General features: G+C 36.8%; 1 protein-coding gene across 1 annotated transcript; it reads left to right on the plus strand.

Moving 5' to 3' along the window:
• Positions 1 to 400: 400 nt before the first annotated feature.
• Positions 401 to 21,370, plus strand: FAM199X (family with sequence similarity 199, X-linked; the record flags this gene model as incomplete). Its single annotated transcript, XM_079727391.1, has 6 exons — positions 401 to 597; positions 8,354 to 8,573; positions 17,856 to 18,005; positions 18,388 to 18,549; positions 19,649 to 19,915; positions 21,200 to 21,370. The coding sequence occupies 6 exons, from the start codon at positions 401 to 403 to the stop codon at positions 21,368 to 21,370; spliced, it is 1,167 nt and encodes a 388-aa protein (XP_079583517.1).
• Between the last annotated feature and the right edge of the window lie 2,096 nt (positions 21,371 to 23,466).

The raw sequence follows: 23,466 nt of genomic DNA on the forward strand, positions 1-23,466 counted from the left end.
GGCTTCCCGCCGCCTTTCCCCTTCTTGCGGGTGTCGGGCAGACTGCTGCAGTTGCGAGCAGGAGCGCAGTGGGCGGGCCGGGTGGCGGCGGCGGCGGCGGCGGCGGCGGCGGCGCTGCGCTGACTGGGTTGGGCCGGGCAGCGGCAGCGACGGCTGAGGTGGTTGCAGAGGCCACTGAGGCGCTGACTGAGTGGCCGGCAGGCGCCTGTAGCCTCGAGCAGCCCCTTCGTGCCTCCCGGCATTCCCCGGGCAGCGGTGGGCCGCGGCGCGCAGCCTGCCAGGGAGCTGCGGCGGGCACACCCCGGCGGCGGCGACAGCGGACAGGTTAGAGTGGGGGCAGGGACGGTCGCGGGAGCAGCCGGGGGCCGGAGAGGGAGCCCGAGCCAGGCCATCTCCAACCATGTCCGACGAAGCGTCAGCCACCACTTCGTACGAGAAGTTTCTAACCCCCGAGGAGCCCTTCCCGCTTCTGGGACCCCCTCGCGGGGTGGGCACCTGCCCGAGCGAGGAGCCGGGCTGCCTGGACATCAGCGACTTCGGCTGCCAGCTCTCGTCTTGCCATCGCACGGATCCGCTCCACCGCTTCCACACCAACAGGTACAAACCTCCGCTGAGGGCAGGGGCAGACTGCCCACACCTCTGCTTCCAGCCGGAGAACGCCAGGTTCCCCCCATTCTGGCCCTCCGCCTCGGGTCTGCGTTTCCAGTCGCCCCCTCCCCCACCTTCCTCCGCCCAGCGCTCATTCCCGGGCTCCTTCCCTCTTCCCCTCCCTATTTCACCCCTGTCCTCCGATTTTCCTTTTGGCCGGCATTTTACTCTCTCTCTTTTCCCCCATTCATCTTCTGACCCAGCGACTCCTCCCTTCCCCCTCCCGCCTCATCTGTACCCTGCGAATCCCAAACCCCAACCCTTGATTCTTAGATGCTTCCCTGTTTTCATCCACCCTCAAAAGTTTAACCCCTTCCATTTCCGGTACAATCCAATCCTCCATAGAGAGGATTTCGGATGGCTCAAAATCAAAAGTCGATCTTTTTGAAAGGTGGCACTTTAAAAGCTAGAATCTTCCTTTTCCCAATTTTTAACCTGTCTCGTAGCCCTATTTTCACCCCCAACCCCCCATTTCTTTAGTGAAGCTTTGGGAAACCAGGCGATTCTTTTTTTTTTTTTTTTCTTTGCTCTATGAACTCTTTGCCCTAGCGCTTTAGGCCCTGCCAAAATGTATAAGCTTAAATCTGGAAGATTCCTTCCTGAAGCACATCCTTTGGTTTGCTCCCCCAGTGGAAAGATGCAGCGAAGCTTAGGATGGGCTTGCTTATACAAATTTATTCAGAGGGTGCATCCCCTAACTGGTTTTATTGGAAGGTAGAGTGTTCTGGAGAATTCTCTCATGCAGGCATTTGTGTTATATCAAATGTGGGGGATTTGAAGATGTTTTACACATACCCCAACCTATAACATAGGTGCATATTATATGTATATGTGTGTATACACCACACACAGAGGCCTGGCGGGGTGGAGAACAAGGGAGGAGGGAGAGAGAGAGGGATTCAGCTATGGAAAATACTGGAGTTGAATTAAGGAGTCTAGTTCTGATTTCTCGTCCACTTTACAATATGAATACGAACAAATCCTTCCACATTCTAATGGCTTTTGCATGCTCCTCCCCAACCCCTTAAATCAATCTACAGAGTTACTAACCTTCTACCAAGTACAAGGAATATATAAAATATGATTCTTACCTAGAAGAAAGTTATAGTCTGGAAGCAAGGTGTTACAATTAAATAATCATACAGAACATCGCTATAACACATGTGAAAAGAAAATGGTAGTAAACTTGTTACAACTGTTCCAAATCCTCATTGCACAAATGAGGAAACTGAGGCCCAGAGAGAAAAGACTGTGTTCAAGTTAATAAAACCGAGTCAGGCAAAGCCAGGATTACTCCTTCAGAGCCAGTGATGAAACTTGGAACAGAACTAATGGCTCCAGTGTTATAAATGGTTGTTATGGTTTCTTAGACTAACTCACAGAAACCCATGATGTGACTATAGCATGAATGTAACATATTTATGAAATTAAGTGTGCTTAGAATTGTTTGCATTGGAAAATAAGGTAAAATAATACTTGTGCACATATTTGATATTTTAAGTTTTGCAGCACTGGAATAAATCATGTACACAGGAATGTTAAATGATCTCAGAATTAGCCTGCTCTGATGATGAGGGCAAGGGAGTGGGGACAGAGGCTGAGGGTAAGTGCTGCCAAAATGTGTGGGGGTGATGGGGAGTGTAGCATGGTGAATAATACATTTCTTACAGCTTGTTCTGTTCTTTCTCCTCCTCCCCATTTTTTCCTTGTGTTTTTCTGTCCCTTGTCTTACAGACCTTGGTAGAGTCAAGGTTGTTTTCCAGCATGAGGTGGTGAAGATAGAGGGGGAGGTTCTTGTTCAGCCCCAGTTTTCCCAAGTCAAGCATTTTTTCTAGTTACTGCCTGCTTTTTTAAACACCCCCTCTCCTACCCTACTTGTCACAAGCCTTGGAATGGTAGCAGGAATGTATCTTGCTCTGTACCCTCCTCAGCAGAGATGAGGGGAAGCAGAATTAGCAATTCTTACAGCAGGTGATGTTTCTGCCCTAGGCTACCTTGCTTTTTAAATCTTTTCTCCTTCTGGAACGTTCTGCCTTCTTACCCGCTCCTCAGGATGGCGTTTGAGAGGACCATATGCTTCCAGTCATTTCTTTTCAGGGAGAAGAAAAAAGCTAAATCATGTATGTGGGCAAAGTTTAGTTTAGGGAGTTCTTTTATTTTGGAGTTGTATGGGTCACAGCACATTCACCAATTCAAGCAACAATCCAAAACAGAAATCAGATCTGAATAGTTGAGTTCTGATATCGAGCCTTGGGTTTAATCATTATAAAACAAGTTTCATTGAAAATAGAAAGCTTGTCAGTGGGTAGGTACTTGATTTACCTCTATTTTGCTTCTTCCTTGTTACCTGATAACAAAACTATGGAGATTGTTTAAATAATGCTGTTGATAAGGGCCTTATGATGATGATGATTTTGTGTCTGCTCATTTACTGGACTCTGGGGTATCTATGCAGCCTTCATTAATCAAGAGAGTCAAGGCACTGTTACTTATGATTCCTAAGTTTGAATGTTTGTTGCATTTAGCGTCACCTGTGACTTAGATTGGTGTGTCACTGGTCTAGGTTCAGTGGAAAATAAATTACACGAACATAGACAGCTTCCTGAGAATTCACTTTTCTAGGAGTATCTTTTAGGATTTTATGACCAAGTTGGGTTTGTCTAGAATTTGGGGGGAATAAAATAAACTTCAGTAAGCCAAAAACACTTAAAAACTTATTTCATTTTTAATTGAAATATCAATATGGAATATATATATAGTTTTAAGGCTTTTTTTTTAGTTTGGGGGACAGGATTTTTCTGGTGTAATTGTGGGTTTTCTCTTAGCATTTGTCCACGGTAACTTCCACTGTCAGCAAAAAAGTATATCATTTAGCAAACTGAAAAAAATATAATGATATCGGTAGGTCCTATAATTAAGTTGTGAGATGAAGGAGGTTAATATGAACTAATCAGTGTGTTATTTTCTTCCTCTTTCAGGAGTACATCAGTACTTTGACATTGAACAATTGTGAAAAGCATGTGGGAGGACAGTGCCTCATTTTTGTATACCCTATTGGCAGGATACAAAATGAACTATGTATTGTATAAAGCAGTTACTCAGTTCTGTGATTTCAGAGCCCCATTTTCAATCACCACTAACTAGAAAAAGCCCAAGACTACCGTGTGCCTTTTGTTCTACCCACAGTTTTCCTGTCTTGTTAGAGAATTAGAGGTGCAGAAGAGTTGTGAGTTACAGGTGGTAGAACCATGTTTCATGAAGTGAGATATATTACAGAGGCAGGAGGAATTTGGTTTGGGGGCTTGCTGTGACAAATTGAGAATGGGGATCAGGCTTTGGAGAACTATTTAGACTAGAAATGTAGATTTCTAGAACAGAGATTCCAGTAGTCTGATAGGAGTGGAACTGTGGGGTTACAGAGGATGAGAGAATAGAAGACACTTTTCAATAAATTTAGCAGGGAAAGGAAGGAGAGATGTAGTAATTTGAAAAAAAAAGTGAAGGCTTCTTCATTTGATTTTTGCCTTGTTTATTTATTTATTTTCCAAGAACAGATATTTTAGCTCCTTAGAAGCAACCCACAGGAAAGAGAGAAATTGAAAATACAAGAGCAGGTGGGATGACAGGAGATGGATGGGATTAACTCTGAAGGCCAAATGGAAGAATTAGCCTTAGAAATGACATGGAATGTTGTTTACTTCCCAGACTGTAGAGTGGGTAGGAGGGATGGGTAAGGATCCCAAGACAATGGAGGTCGCTGGGAGGAGAGTTGGAAATTTGAATGAGTAAAGTAGGGGGGTTGTGTCATCTGCTCTAACTTGGGACCTTGATGGCCTGTTGGGCTCCAGAGGAGTAGCAGAAGTCAGGGTGGCTGTATGGGGATTCTGGCAGGGAGTCAGTGATGAATACAAAGAGGATTGTTAACTGAGAATAAATGGCATGGATTTGGAATGACTTTCATCAACTTGACAGTAGGACTGTATTCCACAGTGCTCATTGGCTGGATTCTTATCCTGAGAGGTAATAGGTCTACCTGAGAGAGAAAGGGCTGCAGAAGAATGTATGTGGTGCACATGCTTTTCTTAATTTTAGAAAAATACCACTGAAAGCCCTTCATCTGTGTATTCTTGCTGAAAAGCCTTGCAGGTAAATGTTCTTGGCTTTTTATTTTTAATTAAAATTTGGGCAGCAAGCCTAGTTATTGAGTTAAACCCCATTTCATGGATTCTTTTCAACATTTCTTTTAAAATATGGAGAAAGTCTCCTTTGTGAATAATTGCATGGTTATAGCTAGGATCTTAGTGTTAGGTAGTTTTCTCTTAGTGGAATAAGATGTAAGGGCTTTGTAAATTTGAAGAGTTCAGTGCTGAGCACACGTACACAGTGTTCTTCCATTACACATTTGAAACCAACAGAACAGTCTAAAAGCATCTCTTAAATTTCTATTATAAAAGTTCATTATAGAAAATTATGGGCATATACGAAACTATAAAGACCACTTATGATCCTTTTCACTAAAGATAACAGCTGTCAACATTTTGATGTTGTTACCTTTTTTTTTTTTGGGCCGTGCCACATCGCTATCAGGATCTTCATTCCCTGACCAGGGATTAAACCCCCACCCCCGGAGTGGAAGCACCAAGTCCTAACCACTGGACCGCCAGGAAATTCCCTGTTGTTACTTTTAATGTTATTTCTTTGTACATACATAATTTTAAAAATCAGGATCCGGCTATATATATAATTTGTGACTAGGTTGTTTGCAGTTACATTTTATTTTCTTTTTCAATAAATAGCCTGAAAGTATGATTTTTAATGATTTTTAAAACACCATTATTCAAATATAGATATATCATTTAATTATTCCCAATGTTTTAGAGGCATTTGTTTTTCCTTATTTTGCTATTATAATATTGTTTGGACATTTTTGTATATACATCTTTTTTTCCAAACTTCTATTTGGGGAAAGGGATAGATTCTTAGCAAGGCAATTACTGAGTCCAAAGGAATGAACCTTTTTAAAGCTCCTTATACACTACCAAATTGCTTTTCAGAAAGATTATGCCAGTGCCAATTTAACATTCCCACCAGCAGTGGATGAAAGTACTTCCTACTTGGTTTTTATTTACCTTGTCTTAAAATAATAATAATAAGAATATTTGCATATTAGAAGATAATAGAATTTTTTAAAAACTCAAAGTACTATTTTTCTATTTTGTAAATGATTGTCTCAAGTATGAGACCGATTTCCTTGCCGCTGTTAATTAAAAAAAAAAAGAAAAGAACAAGGAGCTAAGGCTTCTAAGAATGCCCAGAACCTTGTAATATCTGTTATAAAGTTATAGATCTGGAAAACTGAGGAACATCCTGATTTTGCCCTAAGGTAAGAGCACAAAACCAAGCAAATTCCTGACTCCCTTGTCAGTGATCTAATGATTAGGATATTAAATATGGCTTAGTTTTTAAAAAAGAGTCAATATTACTCATGAAGGGAAACATTTCTACTAAGTTTTCGAAGCTAAAAAGAAATTCTCATTAAAAACAATTATCTAACAGCTTTTCCTAGTACATGACACAGTGCTTTGGCACATTGAAGATGCTGACTAAATGTTTGTTGAGTGTGTGAAAGGACAGAACTTTCACTGTAATTGTCATTCACAGCTTTCTATTGCCTTATTGCATGACTGAGGCAATTTGGTTAATTCTACCAGGTTTGTTGATTTTTAAAAAATGAGGATACTGCTTACCTAGCAAGCACGTGATGAAACTAGGTAATGTTACAAGGTATTCTAGGACTCTTAGGTGAATTTTAGGTTTTTGCCTATTAATAAAAGTTTGTTGCCTTCTGCTTTTATATTACTGAACTATAATAGTTTAGAGTGTGTGTGTGTTTCAGTGGTTTAAAATACTCTACCTTTAGTACAAAGGAAAAGGTGCCATAAAATTGCCAGGATGCCCAAATTTTGTAAATCAAGAACTTTGGAATTAAGATTAGCTATATAAAATAAGAGGGGAAGTTTAAAAACTGAATACACAGTTCAGGAAAAAACTGGATTTAATGAAAGGTGAGAAACAATAATAGGTAATAACAAGCTTTTCTTCAGGAAGTCATTATTTTAATACCTTATTAGTATCAGATATACTAAATCATGTCTTAAGGGTTAATTTCCCTAGGCTACTGCCAAAGCAATGAAGATTATCTCATTAGTAATATAAAGCTAGTGGAAATTTATAAAAGAAAACAGATTTGTAGATTTCAAGATAAAAAAATTAAAAAAATATATAACCCTGCAACAAATAATACAGACAAAATATTAATATCCTTAACATATAAAGAACTCTAACAAAATCAACAAGGAAAATATTAACACCTAGTAAGATGCTATAGCAAAATAGCTAATAATTATTTTTAATTTTTCCCTTGCCAGTAATCAAAGAAATAAAAATTGATATAAAAATGTTTTTCTCCTATCAGCTAGGTAAAATTTTTAAAAATGAAAATTTCGGTGCTGTTAAGGTTGTGGTGAAATGAGCACTTTTATGGACTGCTTTGGGGAGGGCAAATTAGTGCAGCCTTTTCAGAAAAGGCACTTGGCTAACTATACTGTCACCCTTAGAAATGTTCATATTCTTTGACTCAGTAATTTCCTTTCAAATAATCTATGTTGAGAGATTATATATTTAGATAAATAATTATAAACAAAATGGTTTCATCTCAGTATTATTTGTAGTACCAAAAAAAGAATTGGAAACAGCCTAAGTACCTATTATTGAAGGAGTAATGTTAAATAAATTATGATACATTTAATAGGTAGAATATTATATAGGCATTAAAATGTTTTCAAGTAATATAGTTGGGTAAATGTTCAGTATATAATGTTAAGTGAATAAAAGTGGGATACTAATATCTATCTACACACACACACACACACAATGCTGGTTCTGTAAAAATATACATATTCATGTAGAAAAAAGTGCCAAAACATTATGGATCATTTATTGTTAGTGGAATTATTGGTCATTTTAATCTTATTCGTCACTCCTTTCTTGTTCCAACATCTTTGCAATGATCCTGTATATCATTGATATGTAAAAGTTATTTAAATATAAGAAACACTTTGAGCTTCTACCTGTGTACTTTGTTGGTGCTTTTCTCTGCTCTGCACTGGCTACTCTCTTCCTTTAATAATAATAGCTGCCATGTATTGAGCACATTTCATGTCTGCTGAGTGCTCTGTATGCATTCTCATATAATGTAAATAGTAACCGCATTTTAAAGATGATGACCCAGGCTTGGGGAGGATTTGTTTCGCTTCAGATCAAACAGCAGGCAAGTGACAGAGCAAGAATTTGAACTCAGTCCGGCTCCAATCAGACAGATAGGAAAGTAGAGAATAGTGTAATGAACCCCATATACCCATCGTGCAGCTTCAACAATTATATATGGCAGTGTGCTTTATCTATACCCCTACTCATTCCTCAACCCCTTATAATTTTGAGACAAATCCCAGACATATTCATTCATAAATATTTTAGTATGTATCTTTAAAAGATAAGAGCTCTTTTGAAAATAATCACAATATCATTATCATATCTAAAAATATGCTCATATTCCTCATAAATGTAATAATCGTATCCTATTTGTATCTTAAAATTGTGTGGATTCTGTAGTTTCTGTTGTGATTTCTTTTGTGTTGTTTTTAAGGTGGAATTTAACTTCCTGTGGAACAAGTGTGGCCAGCTCAGAATGCAGTGAGGAGCTGTTTTCATCAGTTTCTGTTGGAGATCAAGATGATTGCTATTCCCTATTAGATGATCAGGACTTCACGTCTTTTGATTTATTCCCTGAGGGGAGTGTCTGCAGTGATGTCTCTTCTTCTATTAGCACATACTGGGATTGGTCAGATAGTGAATTTGAATGGCAGGTAGGATTATTTTTCTTATATTGCCATCATTACTCCATAAGTAGAAGTATGAATTTCTGTTTCGGTATTTTCATCTCTACCTCAAAGTAAATTTCTCCAATGTTTATTCAGTCCTGGAGATTCTCTAACAGCATTAAGAATTAGAAGAAATATTTATCCTTTATTTTTGCTAACATACCTTTTAGGCTTCTCACGCTACAGATACCTTTTGTACATTTTCATGTAATTTAATACTTGTATAATGTTCCTATGATTATATATCATTAGTACCTTTCTGTGCATTAATCCAAGCAAATTTTCTCTTTACTGATAAATGGCCTTCGTGTCCTTATAGGCACAATACCTTTACATCAAGGTCACATTATATATCTAATATCACAAACCACTACATAATACATAATTTTTTTCATTTTTATTAGGAATATAATTTCTCATTTTGTATTCTCTTCATATGTAGAGATGTTTTTCACCTAAAAATGTTTTTTCTTCTGTGGCAAATATACCACATAAAATGGCTTTGTGGCAAATTGCACTCATCATAAGGCAGCATTTCCAAACAGTCTTTCAGAAAATGTAGATCATGTTATGGCAACATCCATTTTCTGATTGTAAAACACAATAACGTTTGAAGAAGCTTTCCTTGCATACAGCAACTGTTATATTCAACAAATACTTGAATATCTACTGTGTTTGAAAGCCATCTAAATACTTGAAGTTGTTTTCCAAAAGATGAATCAAACATTTTATTTCAAACAATTTTTTTTTCTTTTTTTTTTTTTTTTTTTTGTGGTACGCGGGCCTCTCCTTGTTGTGGCCTCTCCCGTTGCGGAGCATAGGCTCCAGTCGCACAGGCTCAGCGGCCATGGCTCACGGGCCTAGCCGCTCCGCGGCATGTGGGATCTTCCCGGACCGGGACACGAGCCCATGTCCTCTGCATCGGCAGGCAGACTCTCAACCACTGCGCCACCAGGGAAGCCCTATTTCAAACAATTTTTATTAAAATATCAAATAATACCAAATAGCATAAAATTAAAAATAAGTCTCCAAGTCCCACTCTTCTGTGGTTACCACTGTTAAGAGCTTGTGCAGATACAAGTATGCTTGCACAGCGTTAAAAACACACAAAGGGACTTCCCTGGCGGTCCAGAGGTTAAGACTCTGCGCCTCTGCACTTCCACTGCAGGGGGCACAGGTTCGATCCCTGTTCGGGGAACTAAGATCCCGCATACTGCTCGGTGAGGGCACCCCCCACCAAAAAAAAAAAAAAAGACACAAAAATGGGATCATACTTCAGCCACTGTTTGGCCCTCTGCTTTTTTCAACTACCTGTACTATATCTCATTCTTTTTGATAACTGCATCATAATTTAATCAGTTCCCTAATAATGAATATTTAGGTTGGTTTCAGTTTTTTCTTGTTATAAACAATGCTATACTGGAAATTAAGAGGTTTTTAAAGAGGAAAATATAATCCACAGCCCCTTTATTTTTAAATTTTATTTTATTTCAAATGCTTCTATTTCATATACAGTTGTAAATATGATTTGGATAAAAATTTTAAAAATTGAGATAAAATATACCATTTTAATAATTCTAACATGTATAATTCAGAGATTTTTAATATATTCACAGTGTTGTGCAGCCATCACCACTATCTAATTCCAGGACATTTCTATCACTCCAAAAGAAACCAATGCCTGTTAATAGATAGTCCCAATTTCCCCCTGCCCCCATCACCTGGCAACCACTAATCTACTTTCTCTATGGATTTACCTATCTGGATATTTAATATAAATGTACTCATATAATATGTGGCCTTTTGTGTCTGAGGTCTTTCACTTAGCGTAATGTTTTCAAGTTCATCCATGTTATAGCATGTAGTATTTCATTCCTGTCTTAAGTCAGCTCGAGCTGCTATAACAAATACCATAGACTGAGTGGCTTAAACAACAAACACTTATTTCTCACAGTTCTGGAGCCTGAAAGTCCAAGATCAGAATGCCATCATGGACAGGTTCTGGTGAGCACCCTCTTCCTGGTTTGCAGATGATTGCCTTTTGCTGTATCCTCACATAGAGGTGGGAGAGAGAGCTAGCTCTGGTCTCTTGGTCCTCTTATGAGGTCACCAATCCCATCACACAGGCTCCACCCTCATGACCTCATATAAACCTAATTACCTCCCAAAGCCCCACCTCCAAATATCATCATGTTGGGTATTAGGACTTCAAGATATGGATTTGGGGGGTGACAAACATTTAGTCCATGACAGTTCCTTTTTATGGCTGAATATTCCGTTTTATGGATACATAACATTCTGTTTATTCATTCATCAACTGATGGATTGTTTCCACTTTGGGGTTATTATAAATAATACTGCTATGATCATTCAGGTACAAGTTTTTATATGGATGTATATTTTTAATTCTCATGGATATACACTGGAAGTTGCTGGCTCATGTGATAACTTTATGTTTAACTTTTTGGGGAACTGCCAAAATGTTTTCCAAAGTGGCTGTACCATTTTACATTTTCACTAGCAATACATGAAAGTTCCAGTTTCTCCACATCCTTTCTAATACTTGGTATGATCTGTCCTTTTTATTATAGCCATCCTACTGTGTGTAAATTGGTATCTCATTGTGGTTTTGATTTGCATTTCCCTAATGGCTAATGATGATGAGCATCTTTTCATGTCTTATTGGCCATTTGTATATCTTCTTTGGGGAAAATGTCTATTCAGATCCTTTGCCCATTTTTAAATTGCATTGTCTTTTCTTGTTGAATTGTAAGAGTACTTTATATGTGATGGCTACTAGGCTCTTATCATATACATGATTTGCAAAAATACTTCCCATTCTGTAGGTTGTCTTTTCATTTGATATAGTGTCCTTTAATACACAAAAGTTTAAATTTTATAGAAGTCTAATTTATTTTTTCTTAGAGTTCTGTGCTTCTGATGTCATATTTTAAAAACCATTGCTTAATCCAAGGTCATGCAGATTTTTCATGTTTCCTTCTTAGAATTTTAGAGCTTTAGTTCCTACATTTAGATCTTTGATCCTTTTGAGTTACTTTTTATATACGGCATAAGGTAGGACTTCCAAATTCATTCTTTTGCATGTAGATATCCAGTTGTCCCAGCACCACTTGTTGAAAAGACTAATTTTTTCCTTATCTAATGGTCTTGGTACCCTTGTGGAAATGAATTGGTCATAGATGTTTATAGGTTTAGTTCTGGACTCTCGATTCTATTCCATTGATACATATATCTGTCCTTATGCCAGCATATCCTTATCCTTATGTTTTGATTACTCTAGCTTTGTAATAAGGTTTGAAATCAAGAAGCGTGAGTTCTCCCACTTTGTTCTTCTTTATCAGAGTTTAGGATCAGGTTGTCCATTTCTGCAAAAAGGGAAGTTGGAATTTTGATAGGGATTTCATTGAATCTGTAGATCAATTTGGGGAATGTTACTGTCTTAACAGTATTATTAAATATTTCAATCCATGAACATGGGCTGGAATGTCTTTATTTAAGCCTTCTTTAATTTCTTTCAATGATGTTTTATAGTTTTCTGTGTTTAAGTCTTATAGTTCCTTGGTTCAGTTTATTCCTAAATATTTTATTCTTTTGATACAGTTGTAAATGAAATTGTTTTCTTAATTTCATTTTTTGGATTATTCATTGCTAGTGTATAGAAATACAGTTGAGTTTCGTATATTGATTTTGTATCCTGCAACTTTGCTGAACTTATGTATTAGCTTTAATAGTTCTCTTTTTCTGTGTGGATTCTCTAGGGTTTTTTATATTTAAGATCATGTCATCTGTGAATAGAGATGGGTTTCCTTCTTCCTTTCCAATCTGGATAGTTTTATTTTTCTTGCTTAATTGCCCTGACTAGATCTCCAGTACAGTGTTGAATAGAAGTGGCAAAAGCAGGCATCCGTGGTTTTTTTTCCTGATCTTAGGGGAGAAGCTTTCAGTCTTTCACCTTTGAGTATGTTAGCTGTAGGTTTTTCACAAATGTCCTTTATTAAATTATTGAAGCATTTCCCTTTTATTCCTAGTTTGTTCAGTGTTTTTATCTGAAAGGGTGTTAGATTTTGTCAAACACTTTTTCTGTATCTGTTGAGATGATCATGCAGTTTCTTCATTCTGTTAGTTTGATGTACTACATTGATTTTTGTATGATGACTCACCCTTGCATTCCTAGGATTAATCCTAATTGGTCATGGTATATAATCCTTTTAATTTGCTGCTGGATTTGGTTTGCTAGTATTTTGTTGAGGACTTTTGCATTGGTTTTCATAAGGAATATTGGTCTGTAGTTTTCCTTTCTTGTGATGTCTTTGTATCACTTTGGCCTCATAGAATGAGTTGGTCAGCGTTCCCTTTTCTTCTGGATAAGATACTATAATAAAATTCTCATTTAACATATAAACTTTTTCATGATCTGCAAATTATTCACTTAATGACTACATAATAGTCCTGGTACTCTAGTTTGCCGGAACTTATGAAACCATTCCACTATTTACATCTGTTTCCGTTTTTTTTTTCTATTATAGATAACACAGCAGTGAGCATCTTTGTGTGGGTACTTTTTTATTCTTCAGTGCCTAATTTTAAAAAAATTTTATTGAAGTATAGTTGATTTACAATGTTGTATTAATGTCTTATGTACAGCAAAGTGACTTGGTTATACACACACACACACACACACATATATATATATATATATATATATTCTTTTTCATATTCTTTTCCATTATGGTTTGTCACAGCATATTGAATATAGTTCCCTGTGCTATACAGTAGGACCTTGTTGTTTATCCATCCTATATATAATAGTTTGCCTCTGCTAATCCCAAGCTCCCATTCCTTCCCTTACCTACTTCCCAGTGCCTCATTTTTTTAAAGTGCACACTTTGTATTGAAAATAAGACCACGAGGATTCTTAACACAGTATAAGCAAATGGAGTTCTGATAATTCTGATAAATATTTTTTCTGCTTATTTCATGCGACTTAGAGTTATCATCCATAATGTTGCAAAATGGCAGGCGCTTTTTAATTTTAATTGCTGACTTCTTCACTCATTTTATGAGTAGAGTGGAAAACTATCCCCGACCACTCACTGTTAATGCACATGACTGACAACACTGAAACAAAAATAAGGCCTGCCTTAGTAATGTGTTTTCCACTTCTGAAATTGGAGTGTAGGTACTCTGTTACCATGGATATTTGCCGTTTAAATATGCTGAAAGGTTTAAAATGCTCTCTTGTCTTTGTGGGATCTCATAATCATGAACAGTAAATTACCCCAGAAGATAATTACAAATTATGTGTTAGGATTAATGTAGGCTAAAAATCGTTGACTGTAGTTTAAAAATTCGTATTACCTCTGTTGTGATTAAAATCTGCATCTGTTTAAATCTTTCTTTTAAACAGATGTTTCAGTTACTACTAAAGTAAATATAAATGATTCATAGATTCTCTGGGAAGAGAAATGCTAACTGCTTGATAAGGCAGGATTTTAACCTTAGAATGAAGTAGCATTTTAGCATTTGAAGTAGCATGAAAACATCTTGCCTTGCTGATAGTTTTCTTTGCTTGCAGTCCTTTTACTATTAAAGATATATTTGACTAGTCTTAGAACTTGAGAAATTATTTTATTGTTGAGCAGGAAAGCATAGAAAATTTAAAGAGTGAGTAATTCAGCTGTCATGCTTGAAACCTAGAGGTACAATTTGATATTGCACATCAGCTGTTAAAGAAATGAGCTTACTCATAAAATTTTGCTGCATACTGCAGAAAATATGGCAGAGGTTTGATTTAATTCTCCTTACTTGTCACAATTACTGATTCTAATATAGATATACCAAATATTGTTGTCCATGAAAAATACGAGATGAGAATTATTAAGCATTTTTATCCTGAAATATATTATCAATTATAAAATGGAAAATTGCTGGTCTAATAAATACACAGGAGCACATACAACTAATTCTCCTGTATATCTGCAGCTTTAATCCCCTATCTCCAATTGACTACTTGACACTTCCAGTTGAATGACCTTATGATTTAATGCTAGCCCATTATCTGATGCTGAGTCCTTGATCAGTAATGCAACTTCCAATTACAGTGTTTCCATGGGGGAAAAAAAAGACTCTGCTTTGTGACATGTCTTACAGTGTATTGTAAAATGATTATTGTCATTTCAAAGGACACTTGTACTTGCTTTTCTCATTATCACTGCAAACTCTCTATATCCCAAATTGCATTCTTCTCTCATTCCAAACTACCTGCAGGGCAGGACAGCCTGACATAGTCGAAAGCACTGGACTTGTGTCCTTCTTTGGATGCTGCCACTAACCATATGACCCTCCCTGGATATCATTTTTCCCTTATTTGTAAAATGAAGTGTAGGACTAGAAGATCTATATAACATTACTTCAGGTCTCTTGCCATAAAAAATGAGGTCTTTAAGGGTTATATGTTAACCAGGGTGGGTTGTATGACCGTGAAATGTTGCCAGTTTTCTTCTGGTCTCACATATGGCCATTTGACTATTATCCTTATCCATTCAGTTGTCAAATAGTCTTATAAATTGTATTTCATTTGAAAATTTCCCTATCTGCTCCCATTTTTCTTTCCATTTTTGCTTATCTTAGTCCAGGCCCAGATCACAAGAGCTTCCTAATTCCAGTCTTTCCTCTATTTCGTCCCCATACTGCTTTTTAACTCATCTTCCCTCAAGACCAATTTCATCATTACTACTTCTACGTAGAAATGTTATTGGTCTGCTTCTTCATATCATATAACAGCTCTAGTTCATTTGTTAAACTTTCAAATCCCTAGCACTGATTTTCTGTTTTAATTATATTGGTCTCCTTAACCTTATCCTATGTTTTTTTCTTCCACCTATGGTTTTATTAACTTATTCTCCTTACCTGAATACCTTTTCCTTTTCCCCATGCTGTCATTCCAAGAGACTACCTTGTGAAATTTAACCCAGCCACTTTAGCAACATGAGGTATTCTCTGAGGGTTTATGCTCCTTTTTTAAAAGGGCTTAAAACCATGGCAAGGTATAGAAAAAGGGACATACTGCGATTTATTGAGTATCACCCATGTGCCAGAAATGTTACCTTTTGTAAATCTCTCAACAGTCATTTGAGATGGATGACAGTAACCATAACTTACTGAAGACTCTGAAGCTCAAAGAAGGGAACTAACCTACACAAGATCACATGACTAGTGAGCAGTGGGGCTGGGATTTGATTTGAACTCTGGGATCTTTTAACCTCTCCCCAGAAAAAAATGGCCACAGAACCATTAATTGCCTATCTTTTGCCACCCACCCCCCAACAAACATGTAAACAGAATTAAAGGCACAAATTAAAATGCTTAACATACAGTCTGGCACTTAGCAGATATAGGCTAAAGATGAATTCTTTTCTTAAGTTTTGAGAGTTCCTTTCTCTACCTAATTTATCAAAGGAGCTTGAAGTAGGGGAGGCCTTTCATCTGATAAGGAGCATCTCATTTTGTTTTGGGAACCCCAGGGAGATCTTTAACATAGTAATGTTGTGATTTGAAGTTTTTCAAAGGGAAAATAGCAAAATGTTGTACTGACGTTAAAGGCTGAAAAAGACATGGCCTTCATGTGTGCATTCAGCAATCATTCTTTCATTACACTGACTAGATAACATTTGGGCTAAGGGTGAACAAGCAGTGTTAGTTAATGAGATTTTAAAGGAAGTCATACAGATTGTTGGATGTCACTTATATGCTTAGATTCATCAATGACAGTCAAAGTGAAAATGTGGTTTTTAAGAGTAATAGTTAACTTGGATAACTTCATTCTAAACATCATGGTCACCTTGCATAGTGATCAGCCCCCTTTTTGTGGCTTCACTCATTTCTTCTATGCAATTGACTCCCCAGTGCCTGCCCCCTTGTAGTTCTCTAAGCTTTAATCTTGTAGCTTCAACTCACGCTAGGTATTTCCATTGATGACTTGTCATCTCAGACATGCGTTTGTTATTTGCTATGTTTATATTATAGCACAAAAATTATGTTTGTGCTATTGTATTATCTTTCCAAGTAGAATATAAAGTTCTTGTGTAAGGACCATGACTTACACTCCTTTGGATTCCCTGTACCTATTACAGTGCTGTGGGTACAATAGGAGGCCAAACACATGTGAGTGCAGTAATCTGCATGGATAAAATGGCTTTTCTTTTTGGTAACTTCAAAAGCCTAGTAATCACCTAGAGTTCAGATATAATTGCAAAGTCTATAGAACCAAAACAACAAAAAGGTGCTGTTTTGTACATTATAAAAATGAAAACATTATTTTTGAAGATTGTTATGTACTCATTGTAGAAGAAAATATTTTATCTTTCTTAAAAATGACTTAAACACATTTATTCAAAATTAAATCCATTCTGACTTTTGGAGGTGATGGATATGTTTATTACCTTGATTGTGATGATGCTTTCATGGGTGTATGCATATGTCCAAAGTCATCAAGTTGTATATATGAAATATGTACAGTTCTTTGTATATCAGTTATAGCTCAACAAAGCTGTTAAAAAATTAAGTCCATTCTAACTGATTTTTAATAGGCAGTATAAAATTATAGCACATATTTTTGCTGATACGATTTTCTGTGTGTTAGGCTTGCTTGCTTTCTCCTTTGTCTACACGTTGTCTCTTGCCATTTTTTTTCCAATTTTTCTTCTATAATACTTCTGGTCTTTAAAGTATTTTTCTTTATATTAACAACATATTTTATATTAGTTTACTTGTCTCGAGGTTATGAATACAGACATGAGGACAAGGGCCATGATTTGTCTTTATATTGGCAGTATGTCTAGCACAGTGTCTGGCAAAGAGCCAGGTGGTGGCAGATCACTCAGGTCTCTTGAGATGGAGACTAGTGCTCCTTATTCATTATGCTGTGTGGGTCCTAGCCTACATTCACATTATGAATTTAAAACCTTAATGATGATTGACTCTTAAGTTAGCATTTTAACAAGCCTTGATTGTGATTTTAAGCTTTTGGAAAATATCTCTCATTGAATAAGTGACTGTATATACAAAGAGTATGTTGATGTTGCCGCTTTGTCTAAAATAGGAGTGGATCAGAGTTAATGTCTTCTGATTCTGTATTTGTCATTAGTCTTTTATTAAAGTCATTTTTAATCAATACAAAACATGTGGCATTTAAATTTTTTTTTAAAATTTTTCTTTCCCTGCCCCATTCTCCTTATTTTTATAAAGTTACCAGGCAGTGACATTGCCAGTGGGAGTGATGTACTTTCTGATGTCATACCCAGTATTCCAAGTTCACCTTGCCTGCTTCCTAAAAAGAAAAACAAGCACCGGAATTTAGATGAACTTCCTTGGAGTGCAATGACAAATGATGAACAGGTAGCGATCTCAACATTCTTAATTAAAAGCGTATATGTGGGGGACTTCCCTGGTGGTCCAGTGGTTAAGACTCCACGCTTCCAATGCAGGGGATGTGGGTTTGATCCCTGGTCAGGGAACTAAGATCCCACATGCCGCCTGATGTGGCCCAAAAAAAAAAACAAACACACACACACATATGTGAAGCTTGATTTATTGCCTATTTAAAGCTACTGGATAAATGTGGATTGCTTAGTAAATATGAATTTGAGCTCTAACTAATTGTTTGCAGGGAACAAATATAATATTAAGTGCTTCTGATATTTAAAACATTAAAAATTACACACTAAAAGATCAGAGGTTTTGGCATTGATCTTGTTTATTGTAATTTTTCATCATATAGGTGGAATATATTGAGTATCTGAGTCGTAAAGTCAGTACTGAGATGGGTCTTCGGGAGCAACTTGATATTATTAAAATAATTGATCCTTCTGCTCAAATCTCCCCTACAGACAGTGAGTTTATTATTGAACTTAACTGTCTCACAGATGAAAAACTGAAGCAGGTATGTAAAGAAAATACAGATTGTACAGCTATTGAAAATACCATTGTTTTATAACATGTATACTTGTATAGTCATATGTAAATACATAAATAATTAAGGTCAAAATCACTGCTGTGAAATGTAATATTAGAACATGTGGTTTTAAGAGGTTTTATGTACATCTCACCTGGCTGTACCTTTCTGGGACTATGTGGATATAGAACCTGCTTTTTAGTTATGCAGGTTTTGAAACCTAATTTCACAATTTAAGGGGTGGTTATGCTAAAGTATAGATTTATTCTAACTCAGTTTACAGAAGACCAATTGACAGAATCAAAATATTGATTATTGAAAGCTGTACTTGAGTGAACATCTGAGCTGGGGGATTTGAATAGTCTTATGCAGTAATTGAGCCAGGCTAGGGTAAAACAATGAATTTTCCTTCTGCTATTCTTAGGTACACATTTCTGGTATCTTCTAAATATAGGCTTTACTTCTCTTTCTCTGATGCATAGCTGAATGAGTACTTATGTTCTACTTTTAATTTTTTTGCATTTATCATGATTTATGAAAATTTTCTCTCAGTATTTCTCTCAACAGACATACTATAATTTTCTACATTCCAGCCCATTTTTCATTAGTATGGTAAATTGATGCCTTGCATTTGAAGACAGGTACTGTGGGCCCCTAGCTAAGATCTAAGAAACACTCTAATCTTAGATATAATCAGCAGCTTACTTAAATCATCTTAAGGTGCAACCCTTAAAAAATGCCTACTCTTATGCATTTTATTTTATTGTTAGTTTCTATTTCTGAGTGTTATTCTCAGGATTCTTAGGATTATACTAAGTTCTAGAGGCTAGTAGCCTTCCATTTACTGATTATATTTTATATACTTTTAAAAATCTAACTTCATAATATGTATTCTAGAATTTTGAAAACTGTCAATTTTTCTGGTACTTGTTTCTACATTTAGAGATTGCTTTTGTCTTTATATTCTACCTATGTGCACGTGTAGCACTTTTGACAGTTTTAAGTACAATATTCTTCTTTTCTCCATTATTTTGAAGGCAGAATGTCGAGGAACAGCAGTAACCAGTTTTTGTCTGTCTCTTCCAAGGTCAGAAACTATATCAAGGAGCATAGCCCTCGCCTACGGCCTGCAAGAGAGGCCTGGAAGAGAAGCAACTTTAGTTGCGCAAGCACCAGTGGAGTGAGCGGTGCCAGTGCCAGTGCCAGCAGCAGCAGTGCCAGCATGGTCAGTTCTGCAAGCAGCAGTGGGTCCAGTGTTGGAAACTCTGCTTCAAACTCCAGTGCCAACATGAGTCGAGCACACAGTGACAGCAACTTGTCTGCAAGTGCAGCAGAGCGGATTCGGGATTCAAAAGTAAAACGTCTAATCAATACAAAACTTTACCTTTCAATATTAACATTAGTATTCCTTCATATAAATTTCTTGAAGAGTTATAATTATCCTGCTGTATAGATGCCTGTGGGTTTTGGTTTTAATTGAACAAGCAGGATTCTCTCCTATTGATCAAAGCCCTCTAGGCTGAGTGCTTTGAAATGCTGTTTTGACCCACAGCCATATTACCTTCAATTTTATCTGATTTTTATGTCTGTTTTAAGTAAGATAAATTGATGGAAATAATGAGTGAGTCTCAAGATTGCAATACTGACTGCAGCTTACTACTAAGCGGATCTTACTATGTTGCTGATGTTGCTGTCTATTAGCTCCTAAAAATGTTCTGTATGTTTTTTGTGTGTGTTAAATGTTTTCTTAATGTTTTAATCTTGAATGTTTCTTCTTAGCTCTTTTTAAAATGTAATAATGCTTTCTCTAATTTCTGTCTACCCTTCTGACAGTTGAAAAAAATTCTGTATAATATTATTGGGCACATAAATAAGTTTAAATGTATATAGAATGGTTTTGTGATGCTTAGCAGGGGAGTTCGGTTCCTTGCAGTGGCGACAGTCTGGAGCCAACTTATGGATGATAAGGGTTTCTCTATAACTCTTTGGGAACCCAGTGGTGACAAGGATACACAGTGATTCCTTCCCTGGTTCTTACCAAAGTAGCAGAAACATAGCCAGCTTTGTTGGTTGCCATGGGTTTCCTTTGGATATGTCGTCATTCCTTTTTGGCATCAGTTTACCAGTGACAAGGAATAGAGTACCCACTGGGTTTCTAAAGGACTTTTAAGATGGTATTTGCTTAATATGAAAAAGACATGGTTCTTTCCCAGCCATTGTAAAATTGCTAGTGCTTTTGGATGAAAGGCACCTTAAAAGCATAAGCATTACAGATTTTGACAATGTTCTCTATATTTGTATTCAGTATTGTTCACTACATGTTTCCTCTGCACTGACACCAGTGTGCCTTAATTTGATATAAAAAAGTCTTAGAAATGATTGGTTGTCCATAACTAGTCAAATGATCAAGTTTCAACCTTTCCTTATAAGAAGATTCACTGGTCAAATACCATTGAAATAGAATCTTGAAGAATCGTTTTCATGTCTAAGCTAATGGCTCACTTACTGGAACCAGGATTGTACTGCAGAGGAATTTGAACATCTCTAATCAGAAAATATAGAATTTGATCCATAAAATACTCTGGGGTAGATAGGCCAGAACTGAACCTCACTGATTTAGAATTTTTTATTTTGACAGAAGCGATCCAAGCAGCGGAAGTTACAGCAGAAGGCCTTACGCAAGAGGCAGCTGAAAGAGCAGAGGCAGGCTCGGAAGGAGAGGCTCAGTGGGCTATTCCTTAATGAAGAAGTGCTGTCCTTGAAAGTGACTGAGGAAGACCACGAAGCAGATGTAGATGTTTTGATGTAATAAGGGTGAATTTATCAGCGTTCTTTCTAAGCATTATTCTATCCTTATTTGTTTACATGCATCTTGACCAAACTTTTGTTGGTTAGGGCTGTGCTGATGTACTATTCATAATTTAGGTCTGTGGTTCTCAGCAGGTGGTCCTCAGACCAGCAGCTTCAGCATCAGCTGAGAAGTTATTAGAAATGCATACTCTTGGGCCCCACCCCAGACCTAGTGAATCAGAAATGCTGTGGGAGGGGCCTAGCGTTGTGTTTTAACAGGCACCAGGTTATTCTGCCACACACTCTAGTTTTAAGAACCACTGATTTAGTAAATGTTTTGACTATTTAAACTTCAGGGTGGTTAAGTGGGCTTTTTCAAAGACTAGTACTTTTACAGTTTAGAAGACTTTAAGGTACTGCTGACAAATAGTTTATTATGTCAGTATACATATGTAGAGATCATAATTCAGTTTCCTTCTTAATGTTAAGATTTCTTAGTTTAGTTTTTCTAAAGGGCCATAGCATAATACTCAATTCCTAGTGGACATCTTTTTTCCAGGTTGGGGTAGGGTGTGGATTGCTGTTTACAATAGTGCCTTCATTAGGTTTAGTTCTATCTGTTTTCATTAATTATTAACTCAAAGGTGTAAAAATAGGCCCTGATATCTTTTGTTAGGTTTGTTTTTGTTTTTCATTTTATGTAAATTCAGAATCCTTTCTGCAAGTGATGACTACTGAGAAAATAATGTTACTAGTGGCTGAATTTTAGACATGATGCTATGTTGATTAATGTTCAAAAGGAGAAATCAATTAAACAAAACAACCAATTCTACTTTTCCACTGCTTTTTGAAATTTTAGGCTGTGAAACTGCCTTAAAGGCAGAAAATATCTCTTATCAAGTTCTTTTGTAGGTCTTTTTATTTTCAGCACAGCTCTAATTTTTAAATATTTGGTGTAACAGCTTCTGGCATGTGAACAGGTTAATGTTCAAAATTAACTAAAGAAAACCCTTATAGTTCTGCTAAACTCTATAAATCGCTAGAAATACACTGAGCAGTGAGATATAAAAAAAAAGTTAGCTTCTTGGCTACTAATAGAAATCTAATTTTAAATGTGAAATCATAGAGTCTCTTTAAATGTTTTCATGGAGAGTTTGTTATGAACATTAGAAATAGTGTGATTCCTTTTATTTTTCCACACATCTTTAAACATTCACATGGGTTAAAAAAAGGAAACTGATACTACTGACAATCAAGCTGCTTTCTGACTTTCATAATTTTCTTTTTGTTGTGGAAACTTGGGAGGTAATCATAATTTTGTAGGAGGAGTTGTAATCAATACTTTTTTTTTTTTTTTTTTTTTTTTTTTTTTTTTTTTGCGGTATGCGGGCCTCTCACTGTTGTGTCCTCTCCCGTTGCGGAGCACAGGCTCCGGACGCGCAGGCTCAGCAGCCATGGCTCACGGGCCTAGCCGCTCCGTGGCATGTGGGATCTTCCCAGACCGGGGCACGAACCCGTGTCCCCTGCATCCGCAGGCAGACTATCAACCACTGTGCCACCAGGGAAGCCCTAATCAATACTTTTTTAAACTCTAGAGTCAGCGGTTGATAGATTTCTACTTTTTTTTTATTGTATCATATCAAGTAACCTGTTAAAAAGATTAACAACTTAGATTCTTAATTCTCAGTTGATAGAAAGGCTTAACCTTTTCTTACAGTTATGTGTTTTGAAATTTTGATTTTATTTTGGTTCCTCAAAGGTTAAAGAATTGAAACTGAGGAAAAAATTGATATATTGCAGCTTTGCTGAGGACTGTGGTATGGTTGTAACATTTCTAAGACTACTAACTTCATACTTTAAATTTTTACTAAAATAAAAGTATATACGTATATATGGTTATCAGTTGGAGTAGTCCTTCTGACTTTCCTCTTACCCCCTCTTTGTGCTTCTAACTAGCTTAGAGGGCCCAAAGAGAGCTTGGGGATAGATCCCAGAATATTCTGAGGAAGACAGAAAGGGTCCACCTCGTTGTTTTCCCTTCCAAATATATGAAGAGTAAATGGAGAGAAGAGCAAATACAGGTGATTTCTCTACCTGCTCTTAGCAAAAGCAAAA

This window comes from Hyperoodon ampullatus (assembly GCF_949752795.1).
Source record: "Hyperoodon ampullatus genome assembly, chromosome: X".
In the NCBI taxonomy this organism is placed as follows: Eukaryota; Metazoa; Chordata; class Mammalia; order Artiodactyla; family Ziphiidae; genus Hyperoodon; species Hyperoodon ampullatus.